Source organism: Vanellus vanellus (assembly GCF_965231255.1).
Source record: "Vanellus vanellus genome assembly, chromosome: 7".
Lineage (NCBI taxonomy): Eukaryota > Metazoa > Chordata > Aves > Charadriiformes > Charadriidae > Vanellus > Vanellus vanellus.
Genome location: NC_138912.1, coordinates 3668866 through 3683293, shown reverse-complemented (window position 1 = coordinate 3683293; position 14428 = coordinate 3668866). Strand labels below are relative to the sequence as shown.

The window sequence follows — 14428 nt, the reverse complement described above, 5'->3', positions numbered from 1 at the left end:
TTTCATTTTTAATTTACCTTGTGTTTATCAGCTACAGACAGTAAAGGAAATCGCAGCATTCACTTAAAAGCAGCGTTAGCGAGTTCTGACAGCTTGTTAAGAGCCGTGACCAAGGGCAGGGTGATGCTCATCGATCACCTGTGACAAGGACCTCGTGGAGCTTGGCCCGGGCTTACCCTTGGTCATACCTCTGAGGTGGGTCGTGCAGCTCTTGGTGGGCCATTTCACGTTAACGGGAACACGTTCCTTAAGCTGCCCAAGGGATTTAAACGCTGGTCGCTCATTAAAAGTAACCACAGTTATGTCCTACGACTCCATGTCCTCCTGCAGTTCGAGTCTGACTTCACCTGTAATATGGATTTTCCAGCTCTAACACCCCAATTTCTTGCCAGATAATGGAAGTAAAGTACCCAAAGCAAAGGAGCCAGTAGAAGATACAGTCCATAGCGGTGAGATCACAGGATCGTGTCCCATCCTTGGGATGCTATAGCATGAAACATGGCTTTGAACGCTAACTGAGTCTGAGAGATTTGGATTTCTAAGTATAATTACCATACATAAGCACAGCCCAAGATTTACATTTCATTAATATTCTTAAAATATCCTTTTCATATGTGGCACATTGTGGAAATATATACCTCTGGAGATTATCTGGACCAACCTCCTGCTGAAAGCAGGGCCTTAGATTAGGTTATCCAGGTCCATGTATAGCCAAGTCTTGAATATTTGGATTTGAACATGAAATAGCATGAGTAATACTGCAAGTAGAGTCATCATTACTTTAGCGAAGCCACATGAAAAATTAGAAAAAGGACGCTCCAAAGAGGCTATGACTCAACCGGCCCTATAGCAAACAGCAAACCTGGCCCCAGTACCTGTAAATCAGAGAAGTATTTGGGTGCTCGTTCCACTTCAGATCCTAATAAGGCAGCCTGTACATCCTGGAAACTACATTTACAGATTTCATACAGAAAAGTCTAGCCTTGCAAGTAATTTTTCTTTTTTTTTTTTTTTTTTTTCCCCATGGTGATGTTATTACCACTTGTATTTCTGCTGGCAGGAAGGTATTGCCTACAGCTGCAAACTAATATAAACTCCAACTTTCTGGGTCATCAGAAATGTGACGGACAAAGTGCTCTCCGCAGTTCCTTCATCCATAAGATAACTATGTTAAAGAATTAACACAGTGTCAAAAATTGTTCATTGCCCCTTCTTTGCCAGTTCTTCCTTCTTTTTAAACGTTTCATTACACAAACGTTTCATTGCGTAAACATATATCAGACCAAAGCTTAACATGAAGGGATTTGAGCGAGTAAACACTGGAGAAAAAAATATCTGAAGGAGTTGGGAATCTGTAATGGTACGAAGGACTTTTTGCTGATAGGGAAGCCATTTCGCTTGGCTCGTAAAGCAGCATCTTGCAGTCCAGGTCTTGTAATTTTAAGCTGTATGCACAGAAGTGCCTCAGCAAAATGCAGGAAGGCAACTGTGTCCCATTATAGCTTTCTTCAGATATTTAAAACTAGTCCAGGAACAAAACACACAACAGGCTGTAGGACTGTAACAGATTTGCACCAGAAACGAGTATGGGACCTACGAGATCACTTCTCTCCTTTGCTTCACCCCTTTCCAGAACTAAAGGGAACTCATTTTTTCATTTTTTCATTTTCTCCCAGATTAAAATCGTACCAATTGCCTTTCATTTTAATGAGCAGTGCGGATGTCTCATGCGTTTAACTGGGTTTCTTATGATTTGTCACATTTAATGGCTGACGGCTACGCAAGAGCTCATTACTTTCGGGATCCTGGTGAGAAAGACTGTTGTTTTGAAGCATTATTCTGGCTGTTTGTACGAATTTCACACAGGAAAGTTGTAGTAAGCTGATAAACACCTTCTTATATTACAAAAGGTCTGATCAAGAGAAATATATATCTTTATATTCTACATTATTGCTTACACAAAAGGTGGAAGCAGTTAAAAAGGTAACACTTCCCATGTTTATTTACACCTGTATTCTTGTGTACACAAATGGTGGAAATCATTTTTCAGAAACCCGTATTTCTCAGCTGGTTACCTCACTTATTTCCTCTTTTTAGTAAAACCGTGGAACCATGTCCTATTTCACTTTCTAATTACTTCTAGTAAAAGTGATTCTTTCATGACCCCCACTGTATTACCAAGCCCAGGGAAGCCTCGTTATTATTCCAGTCCTTGTTTCTGGGGTGTATCGCAGAGACACCTTAGACTGTGTCGAACAAAGCCTTGAATGCATAGTACGTTCTACGGATACTTCAGGAGGACGTTGTTATTTGAAATTAGGACGGTATTCAATGAGGTCCAAAGCTGAAGCGCATAATTTGCTGGTGTCAGACAGGGGAAGGTCCTCACCAACCCTCACCCCTTTGCATTTCTTCCTTGCTTTGGCACCGGTTGGCATCGTCCCTCTCCTGCTCCCCACTGTGCCATCTCCCCTTCAACAACAGACACCCTGGATTACGCTTATAAACATAAAGAAATGTTTTATCTCCTGCTTTCTTCTACAGCCAGCCTGAGGGGTTCCTCACCCTGCAGACCCCCGCGGCTTTTATTTGAGGGTCTGACTCCGGAGTTACTGACACCGCCGGTTTCTCTGAGGAAAATCCTGGCTCTCTAGATAATTTTCTTAAAGGTTAAAGCAGGAGACCTCTGAATAAAGCAGTGCCGTCTCGCCGTCTGCACCTTGACAACTGCAAGAGCTGTCCCGTTGTATTCGGGCACGGGAAAGCGAGTGCAGCAGTGACAGCAAGGTGCAAAGGGATGGTGCAGCCCAGGTTTTGTACCTTGTCCAGCCCATGAGTCAGCACACAACTTCTCATCTTTCATTTTTTTTTTTTTTTTTTTCCATGTGCTCACTGGGAAGATGAAGGTACAAAGGCATCTTAGGAAGTAGCTTATGTTCATATACTGACCCTTAGATCAAAAAGGCCATATTAGAACATGGTAATTGCAATTAAATGTAGCCCAAGGTCGCAGGTTACATGGGGGGTAAGCTTTAACCTCAGTGTTTTTGTTAAAAACCAGACTCGCTCATTGACATTCTTCCCATCCGCACTCCCTTCCTGGAGAGTCAATAAACTCAGCTGTGGTTATTCAAGTGCACTGTAAAATTGCTGCTACAGCCCAGCGCAGCAGAAGCTGTACCACTCTGGGCACGAAGCGGTCCCCACAGTACCTTTCCCTTCCCCGAGAGCAACGTTGCGAAGAAAACGTTATGTTTGCAAAATGCTTGGAGATGTTCGAAACGAACGTGTTAAAAGATTTGCAAACCAGTTCCCTGGAGCCATTAGTTATAAAGGCCTGGGGTTATTACTATAGCCTTCTAAATGGAACCTGAAAATGATCATTTCTAATTGCAAGGCACACAAAACCAAGCTCAGTGAAGCCATCTCCTTCTTAATCTCACGCCTTGAAATTCAGCCCTTATACAAAGAAATTTTCAAGGGCTAAGCGCTTGCATGTTGCTGGGAGAAAAAAAAAAAAAGCAGTTATAAATGGTTAAAAATAGAGATTCAATGCAGAAAACACAGAGTTTTCTCTATCCTCCGATGAGTAGCGTGCATCACTAGCAGGGCAAATATATTCATGGTAGTCCTGGAACTGAAAACATCTGGGTTGTGCTCTGACTCACCATGCCTTTGCAGAAGCAAAGATTACTATTATCTGCTCACATAAAACCATCGTGGTGGGTCTGTTCCAGCCTGAACCTCTGCTCCACCAGACTGAGGTTTCCGGAAATTCTTACCTGTCTTATCACTTGAATTAGGAAGCTGGAGAGAAAATGTAGTGTGATAGCTGCCAGATTGCTTATCATCATCTTTCTTTGTTGTTACTACGTTATTAGGTCCTCTGGATATATCTACAAATAGTGGAAGTTCAGAGACAAAGACACTTTGCAAAGGGTATGCGCTACCCAAATAGTCTTCATTTGTCGTCGCTCTGTTAATTACATTAGTTTCTGTTAAGTCTGCACTCCAGTTTGATCCGAGTGGAGTCTTGTTTTCTCGTAGGAGTTTTGTCTTAAGTATCTGCTCTATTGGGTCTCCATTAGCTATGCCATCTACTCCATCTGCTGTTAATCTAGACGAACTGCAATTTATATTGAAGGACAACACTGATCTGTGAATTTTTTGGCATTTAATTCGAGGTTGGTCAATGCACACGTTGAGTGACTTGTCTAAATAATAGATGGTATTTGGACACTGCTGAGAAACCTGAAGGTGGACACATGAGATGAATGAAGGTGGTACTTTCTCTCTCCCGTCACTGCTTTGAAGACTGACGCCATTCTCCTGGTTTCCAGGGTCAAAAATCCGCTTTCGTGGCTCTTCACCTAGGTGTGAGCAAGGTTCAGAAACCTTTAATGGAGAGACATTTTGGTTTGCGTGGCCCAGCGGAGGCCAGCGACGGAGGGCAGCAGGGATTTCACTTGAGGTGGGGGACACGGCGTTGGGTTCTTGCACAGCCCCAGCTCCACGTGCCGGGTCGGCGGAGCCTGCAGCAACACGCCTGGCTGTAATAGTTATGGAGGCAAACCCTTTCTGCCGGTTTTGACACTGTTTTTCCTCTGTGATGGGAGAGCCCGATGGAGATGTGGCATCACCTAAAGATGCCTGAATTTCTAATCTGCTGGGGAGTACCATAAATGCTCTATTAATATTGACTGAACCATGGTTAGCCAAAGATTGCTTCGTGTGATAGGCACTGGGCTGGGGGATCGTGGAGTGCATAGGCAAAGCGGGCCAATTTTCTTTTGATTTATTCTCATCAATCATCTGTGAAATAAGTATCGGGGAAACCAATTTTGTATTTTGTGATGACAGAGATTCCTGCAAATGAAAAGATTCAAATTATCAACATATGCCATCATAATATATGTAACTGTTTCTCATCTACCATCTATCACAGTAGACAGTTTTGTTTGAGATTCCTTGTTAACTTTCTATTCATCCTAACTTTTTTGTCATTGAAAAACACACGCTCTTGAAACCAGTTCTGAATTGTCTGGGATACTTCCATAAAAACCTCATCGCTCTGTTGCAAAAAAATATTAAAATTAAAAATGTGTATTCTATGCTATTATTTTCAGTATTTAACCCATTGTCGCAGCTGGGATTTGTGGCTGCTATGTTTCTTTAAATATGGACATGTCAAAGACAATTGCCGGTGTCAGACTCTAAACTGCTCTTTCATGATGGTCTGCTGGAATTTAAAATGCGTTTTATTATGTTATGGATCATTAGCTTGAAGGTCCACGTGTGCCATCACATGCTGCAGAGGATGTGGGCACCAGGGTCACAACTCCCCAATAACCTCACCGGTTACAAGCATGGGAAAACTTATCCATGATCCCTCCCACAAGTGATATAATTTCCTATAAGGGCTCCGGGTGCCATTTTAATTCATTAGTTCCCTCTTGCTTATCATTTCTTGGTGACACCCATCAATGATGTAAAAACACATATGTCCAAGACTGATTGACAGGGGCCCAGATTCATTTTTCCAACCATGACAGTAAACATCTGTCTTGATAGACCGTACATTACTTCACTCGATGTGGTAAAGGAAGTGCTTTTACATTGAAGCTAGCCAACAAAGAGTAAACCTGAGTTTAAAATCTCCTGCTATTATTATCCACCTGGCTGGTCACATAAGTCACATGCAATAAAGCATCTGGCCTAATCTCATTGCTGTTGTAAATTGGCTGATTAGATTGCTCCTGCCCTGTGTTCCTAGAGCTCCTGATCCCAATAGAAAAAAAACCCACTGAATTGGCATGCAAATTCTGAGGATTAGTTCCATAATGAAAGCTCAGTCAAGTTCATTCGGGGTTTAGGTGCCATTCGCTAGCTGTACTGCCCCTGCTTGTTATGAATTCGTCTCGGTCATATCTGGGCTCCCATCATCTGATAACCAATCCCAGTACTCGACAAGTATTTCACAAAAAGTACTAATTTTCTTCCTTAAGGAAGACTATGCGAGTGACAGAGTTGTGACCTCCCAGGTGCCAGGGTCATCCTTCTCAGGGCTTAGGTGCCAGAGACGGGACCCTACACCGAAGCCCACCAATGGTTTCACCATTCCTGCGCTCCTTTCCTCTGTCCATAGAAGCAACACAAACAACGGGCTCCTCTGTAACCCTCGGGAAGGTTGATTTGGGAACCCAAATAGGGAGAGTTAGATCAAGAGTTTATTAACGAGGTGAAGTGCCAGGTAAATTTTATCAACTCTTTAAACCAGCTGCCTGTGGTTTGGACAATTCAATAATTTCGCAGCCCCGGGGAAAGCATTTTCTTCCTCCTTTGTTTCTTTCATGCTTTGTAACAACATTTGCCTCATATTTTCTGCACTGCGTTTACTTCTACCTACAGGTTTAAGACCTTTGCATGCCTTCCAAAACTTTCCCGAGATTTCTACAGGGCACCAAAGAAGAATGTTTCTTGAAACACTTTATTTTGGATGCGTTTCTCATGCTCCAGTAGTAAATTTGACATTTATTTCTTTTGTTAAGGGCTGCACAGATGGAGACATGCTGCAAGAGTCCAAAGGCGTGTCAAAAATGCTCCCGATTAGCTTCAAACTCATGCACCAATATTATAAATAATTCCCTTTTCCCTCTTCTGCTTGAATATATGTATTATTCCTTCCTCCCAACCTTTGACAAAGAAATGGATCTTTAAGGTTTGACCAGCTGATCCGATGCTTGTTGGGAATTTTCAAGCTTCACTGCATCTTGTGAAAAAAAAAAATACGCACTTACATAAAGTAATTGTGGTGAACTGAAAACCTCAGGCTTTATCCTGAGAACATCTGAGACAGAGTGTACTGATATTTGGGATATCACTTGATTTACTCTCCTGAAGTGTTTTTAACAACTTTTCTTCCCCAAGAAAACATGCATTTTTTTCCCCCCTCGCCGATAGCACGTTGAATCCCAACATTTAGCCATCATTTTATTTGGCTTTTCTGCTGCCTAAGCTAAGCCTCGCTAAACAAGACCAAGTCCAAATACACTGCTCAGCAATCAGCGATTGTTTTTTAAACCTGAGTGCATTCTGCTGACTGCTATCTAAACATAACTTATTTATTTTACCTTGGTAGGGCTTGGTTTTCTCTCCGCAGCGGTCTCCCGCTGAAGGCCTGTGCATGTCCTCTGACCATCAACGCCCCATGGCTTTCGTGTTGCTCCTGGAGAAAAAAACAACGCAGAGAAAGTCATGTTATTTTCAATGTCCTGGAGGAGATGAGTTTGGAAATGGGGGTTTAAATGGAGTGCAAACAGGAGGGAAAGAGCTACTGTAAGTGATCCGATTGCCCTGGGATCTTGTTATGGGAGGGATCCTGTTTCTCCCCCTTCCCAGGAGCAGCACGTGAAGCACCCCTGGGATCCTGTTGCAACGATGCGTTCGTGGATGGTCTCACAACGCCTTCAGGGCTGATCCAAAGCTTGAATATCTCTGCTTTTGATTTCCGTGGCTTCAGGCATGAGGGTGGAGGAATTGGGGAAGATGGGAAAGGCGGATTTCAACAAATGTCACTTTTGTGTAGCCTGTGGAACTGGGAGCACAAGTGAGCACGTTAATGGGCTGGATGCTGCGAGTTTGGTTTCGTTTGAACTAAGTCACCTTCACATTTAGACAACGGCAGCAATTTTTAATCATATTCACAAATGCTATTACATCGTAACTTTTCTAGTTCAGTAATAACTATTACATCGGTACATCAGTCTCTGATTTTGTCACCTTTTGTTTTCTGTGGGCACTAGCCTGTCTGCAGCTTTTTACGCAGAGCTAATTCCATATAACACGGAGCCTGGGCTATCGCAACGATGCATTACGTCTGCTGTCAAGAGCTTTGCCAGAAATTACGTTACTTTCTGCTTTGTAATAAGCATGCAAAATTAATTTTCAAAAATTCTCTATTTGGACTGAAATCTCTTGACATTACTGGCTGTTGCTTTATAGCAACAAGCCACACCACCAGTAGGACTTCTTTTTTTCTCTCACTTGGACAGCTTGCCACAGAAGTTGCTTAGTTTTTTACTACTCAAAATTTCATTTTACTTGTAAACATTTTATTAACAAAGGAATGTAAATCAACTCCACTTTAAGAAGTGTTCATTAAAGCATATTCACCGTAGCACCATGGCTTCATCTCCCTGGGTGCGGCTGAGGAGTAGAAGGGAAAGAGGGGGAAGGTGTCAGGTCTGTCCTCCATCAAGAGATCTCCTTGATCCCGCCACAGAACGGCAATCACAAAACACTAACAGGATGTTTTATGAACCTTCTGCTTGAATAAAGTACGCTAAGGTACACTTTAATACTTTATTTGCACAGCTCCAAGATGCCAATGCCACTGTGTGTATTCATAGCTAGCATGAAAAAAAGAGGTTTGTTCCTGTCATTGAGCAAAGGAAGGTCCTGAGCAACAGAGAAAACAGCCGGACTCATTAGCCACAGTATGGAAAAAAAAGAGAATCCAGAAAATAGCCAGAGCAGAGAGCGCACTGCACATTTTTTGGCAAAGAAATAATGCACAGTTACAATCAGTGAAAATGCAATGAACCTGATCTAGGACTGCATCACGATAACTGCTGGCACAAAACACCGCCAAGATGCCCTTGGAGCCTGCTCCTCACCCGGTTGTGGTACACAGCGAGAAGGAGCTGCTGTGCTTCCAGCGAAGGACAAAATCCACCTGCATCCACGAGCAGCGGGATAGGGATAACTGCTGGGTCAGCATTATGGAAAGGATATTCTCAGCGTATCACCACTCTGGTGAGTTCCATGCAAATACCTACACACCGAGGAGCTGCTACATACGCTGTCTTATTCACTTTTTTAAACTAAGTAGGGAATAATTTGCAGAGAAAGATAAGGGAGAAATTGTTGGATTGAATTAGGGCAAGACCTTGAAAAATCCAAAAGTTTGATAAACAAAACATATGTAATTAAAGCAACAACTTCACCCAAGTTATGACTATTTTCCTCAAGCACTGTACGGTAAGAAAACTGCAGTTATCTCATATCGAGTTGCAAAGCTACAACAGGAGAACATCAACTTGTGAATGTCAACCAGTGCGCGAGGAAATCCAGAAGGCTGGCCGGAGATAAATCAGATCCAGACAGGCCTGTTTTGCCAGATGGCCTTTCATGAATTTCATTCAAATGTATTTTCTGAACACGAGAAACACTGAGTACTACAGGGCCAAACAAGAACAAGTTGTCAAAGTCCACACAGTAGATAGCATAAAACACGTAAATTATTCTTATCAAAGTAATCTCCTGTAATTAGCAATAATCTGTAGGTAGGACCTTCCAATTTCACACAGATTCCTTGGAACGGATTACTTAATTCTTGCTTGTTTAAAAAGTAGCTGTTTCTGGAGCAGGAGAGATAGGAATAAGTGAGGTGGAAAGAAGAGGAGGAAATTTTTATTTTCTTTGCTAAATCATCCAGAGTGGAGTTTTGCATTGCGTTTTGTGCCATATCCTGTGCAATGGCATTCTCATATTACTATGGGAATCCTACTGTTGGAAAACACTCAGAATTTTAGCAAGTCATTTCAACTAGTTGCAGAGATAGATTAAATGGCACTGGTGGCAAAAGCTCTGGTATTTTTCATGATATTATTAACTCTGTTCTTGGAAGCTTCACATTTGTTAATTCATGTCAACAGAGCAAGCGAAAAAAAAAACAAAAACCAAACTTTTAAAGAGCTTGAATCCGTGTTTGAAATGAAGACACTTCAGGGAGCACAAGGTTTTAGCTGAGATATGGCACATACAGAGGTTTTCATACAAATTCTTATTGCTGACAAAACACATTGCACTGTAACTCCTGTTACACAACAAAATGCAAAGTTCAGTTTTTCCCTGGTGTGAAAGCATGAAAGAAATGGCATTTCAAGTGCTTTCCACCTCTGTGGGGAGTACGAGAAACTTATTTCTATCTGAGTTGAAATCCTGAGGATTTGTTTAACCTCCCCAGACCTTCCCTTCCCGCCGTGACCCACCTCTCCAGCTTACAAACGGGAGATGCGATGAGGAATAGAGGAGCAGTTGCTGGCATGTGAACTTTGTCCTATTACATCTTCGCTCTTTTTACTTTTTTTTCCTCACAAACACTGTTTGTTGAACCAAACGATACTCTCCTTGGCAAGGCATCTGGACATCCGGCTACAGACCAGGGTTTTCCTAATTACGGAGTGCAGCTGGAACCGATTCTCCCAGTCTCGAGTGCCTGGATGTCTGCCTCGGGCCAACTGGCAGGCAGCTCAGATAATGATTCAGAAAAGATGTACTTGTAAATCAGCTTGCTAAAACACAGATGGACTGCAAAGGTGAGGGTGCTGGTGAAAAATAGTGTACCGCGAATATTTGGCACGCACGGGACAGCCCAGTTTGTAGCCAGCGGAGGTTTTGTACAACACTTGAGACACACATGAAAACGGTCCACGGATAATGCTATTTTGCCAGTGTTTCCGGCCTTTTCTAGACACAGACAGACTGCCACAGTAGGGGGGGGTCGTTTGGTGACACCCAGAGTGGCACTGGGCAGAGCTGGAATGATTTTAGACCAGTGACCCTGGCCTCATCTCCAGTTTCTGTCATGACTTCGAGGGGACTCAGGCTCCCTCAAAGGTCCATGGCAGCAGGGTCCTTACAGTCCCCAGGTCAGCACTTTTGATTACCCAAAAATGCTCAATTTCCCCTCTCAGGACCTAGGAGATAGGGGACACTGATAGCTTGGCTGCAGGGTCAGGCATCAGAGCAATCACTCAGCTGATGCAATATCTTTGGCATCACATAAAACTTTTTTTTAAGTGTTCTTCTTCTATACATTATTCCTATTGTAAATTATCAACAGGTAAACGATATCATTAAAATCACGCAATCAGAGAATGGTTTGGGTAGGAAGTGACCTTAAAGATCATCAAGTTCCAACCCCGCTGCCATAGGCAGGGACATCTTCAACCAGATCAGGTTGCTCAGAGCCACATCCAACCTGGCCTTGAACACCTCCATGGATGGAGCATCGACCACCTCGCTGTGCAACCTGTTCCAGTGTCTCACCACCCTCACAGTCAAGAATTTCTTCCTAATATCTAGTCTAAATCTCCCCTCTTTCAGTGTGAAACCATTCCCCCTCGTCCCTTCGCTCCACTCCCTGATCCAGAGTCCCTCCCCAGCTCTCCTGGAGCCCCTTTAGGGACTGGAAGGGGCTATAAGATCTTTATAGGGGGCTATATTTGCTCTTAGTGAAGCCACATTGGCTGTCACCGATCCCCTCCTTATTTTCCATGTCCCTTAGCATAGTTTCCAGGAGGATCTGCTCCATGATCTTGTCAGGCACGTGGGTGAGACTAACTGCCTGTAGTTCCGTGGGTCTTCCTTTTTTCCCTTTTTAAAAATCAACTTGGAGGAGTTCATTTCTACTTTATTCTGTTTAAAACATTGGATTTGTTTAAATTTTCTTGTGACTTATTTAATTCAAATACCTGAGGAAGCCTTGAGGAAAAGAGTGTCATCATTAAAGATTCACCACGCTCCCTCTCAGTAAGGGCTGGGAGAGATCATAATTCACTTCTTCAGATCTAAAGTGAGTCATCCGGAATAACCATCCGGACATTACAGATATATCTAAGATGAAAGCCAAGTCAGAATGAACATCAGAACCAAATCCACATCTCCTGATCTTCTTCATGTGTCATAAAGAAAGAATATCATGAAAATGCAGAGATTATTGTCATCCAAAAATAAAACTGAACAATGAAGCTAAAGTTCACATGCTCGGTACTAAAAGTAGAGACAGACAAATGCTGAAAATCCTATCTTACACCGAAGTCCTTGTTGATATTAAACTGATTTATGGGGAATCTGCTGGTGAACGCTGTGTTTACTTGTCGGTGGAGAGAGTGATGCGTCTCCAGAAAGCCTTGGCACAGGCACAGTCTTGCCATCCTTCAAGGACATCATCCTGAGCCTTCAGAAGTGATGTTAAGTTCAAGGAAGAGGTAAGGTGGTGTGTTGACGATGGTCTGAAGGCAGCATCCTAAAGAAGACGGGGCACAGGCAGGGCAGGAGGGCAGCCCCATAGCCACATGTGGATTTTACTCTCTCACAATATCATGAAAATTCACTTGAATTTCATCTCTGCAGGATTTGACATCCAGCTACCCTCACGTAAGAAGAGACAGCAGTTTTCACTAAGATACTTAAGGAGCACACGATGCCATCCCGATCGCTCGAGCACAGCTAGAGACCACACTGTACTTACCCATCAAGAGAGGATGACAAAGGGAGAGTACCTCAGTCCTGTTAAAGCATCTTTGCTGAACTTATAAGAAGTAGCACGCACCTACTTACAATGGGGGTCAAACAGCAGTATAGATTTAAAAGGGGAGAAAGCAGCTGCCAACACTTTTCTGGAAATCTTTCTTGTCGTGAAAAAAGCCAAACCAATACAAACAAGTACCTTGCCACAAAAGAAAGTACTTGAACACAGTTGCACAAAGATAACAGCATTTTAAGGCAGCTTTATTGGGAAGATTTTCAAATCAGAGTACGGAAAACAGCCTGAAATCATTTCAGTCTGAACAGGATTCATTATGTAAACAAAATAGAAAAATATTTTTTTAAGATGTCAGGATGGATTTTCTTCTATTACAAGTAGCATCATGAGATTTGTTAACTGAATTATCTTTCCCTGCTTGCACACCTTGGAGCTGTAGCTGGCTGCCTGCAGAGATGATTACAGGATCCGCCACAGAACGGACAAATGAGTTCTGGTCTGCTATCAAAAAGCCAGAAGTCGTAAATCTCTCATTATCCGTGTTATTAGAAGCAAGGTGCTCATCAGGGGGCTAGAAAGAGCACCGGAATTATATCCTGAAACCCATGCATAAGAGAAAAAATATTGTGTTTTCATTATGTATTGCTATTATACTTTATCTTCAGTTAATAAAATAAAGTGGGGAATCACCCCCAGCATATTCATCACACACACAGAGACAGAACTAAGAACATTCTTCACTTTTTCCTTTTTCCCTTTCTCCTCAACCTCCAAATTTTATTTCTTCTTTTTTTTCCCCCCTTTTTTTTTTTTTTTAATTTTCAGTGGTACGGGGAGGAACACATTTCCAGCATAAGCTTAGGCTGACAAATCTCAGTCCCTAGCAGCAGTGAGGCTCTCACCAAACCTGCTGAAGCCCAGCTCTGTGAACATAACTCAGGCCAAGGACTCAAATGGGAGTACACAGGAAGATTTAACTGACATAGGTTTGATTTCTTCAGTCTAAATAACGTGGTGTGTCACTGGAGCTCCCTGCTGGATGCTGGAGCTCCTCTGAGGTCTTTATAAAATGTGGTAGGAGGGGAATGGGGAGCTCAAAGACAGGGTATTAGAGGAAGAATACCTGTAAGGCATGGAGAATTGGGGCGGATCACAAGGGATAACAGTTACTTAGCCAAATCATTCTCTTTCATAATTTTTCTTCAGTAGTTTCATTGCAGAAACGGAAGAGATGTCATGAACGTCACAGGTTCCCATTCCTGTGGCAGTGGGAGGAAGAACTGGAGGCAAGAAGCAAGCCATCGAGCTCCCCAACGTGGATGACCCAAGCAACAGAGATCTTGAAGCCTCATGGTTCCCCACACTTTGATGACTGGTGGGACTGGCTTCCACCAATCTCTTTGCACTGTTAAAAGCAATGCAATATTGTCCATATCCTTCACCAGGATTCTGGGAGATGGATAATTTTGTATACTTCGGATACGTTTTCTTAAGAGGATTTTGCAAAGCAATGAGAGATTGTGAAAAAAACCCAAACTCTCCTTGAAGAGGACTATCCTCTAGGTAAGGTCAGGTTGGACGGGGGCCCCGAGCAACCTGATCTAGTAGAAGATGTCTCTGCTTATTGTAAGAAGGGGTGGACTAGATGCCCTTTAAAGGTCCCTTCCAACCAAAACTATTCTATGATTATAATCTTGGCAAACGTGATTGCTCTTTCTTGTCAAAGTTCCTGTTCAGTGGCCATCTCACTTTTTTGGAAAGCTGCTGACACTAAAAAGTCACTTGGGATTTTATAAATAAGTCTTCCTGTGGGGCTTCAGCAGCTCTGGAAGCAGCATCTGCAGAGGAATCACCTGGAGGGGTTTTGTCCTGGAGGTGATGTTTGGGACCACGCGTGAAAAAGCAGATTGATGGCAACCAAATGGAGATGAAGGGCTGATGGGTTCTGAAAGTCTGTCACTGGCCTGGCACAGGAGGCAGGAGAGGAGGAAAACCAAGAGCAAGGGGGCCTGCTCTTTCATGTAAGAAATATGTAACACTGACTTTCGAGTTACACCAACTTGAATAAAACATTTAAGTATGAACACTAGGTGTGCC

At 42.8% G+C, this 14428-nt stretch overlaps 1 protein-coding gene across 1 annotated transcript in view; it reads right to left on the bottom strand.

Annotated features, from left to right (window-relative positions):
- Positions 1-14428, bottom strand: part of LOC309674433 ((E2-independent) E3 ubiquitin-conjugating enzyme FATS) — a gene marked incomplete at both ends in the record, with an annotated part of 69837 nt that overhangs the window by 28320 nt on the left and 27089 nt on the right. The window contains 2 exons of the mRNA XM_082486460.1: positions 3783-4866; positions 7131-7225. Coding sequence (XP_082342586.1) covers positions 3783-4866; positions 7131-7225 — 1179 coding nt within the window. The remainder of the gene's footprint in view (positions 1-3782; positions 4867-7130; positions 7226-14428) is intronic.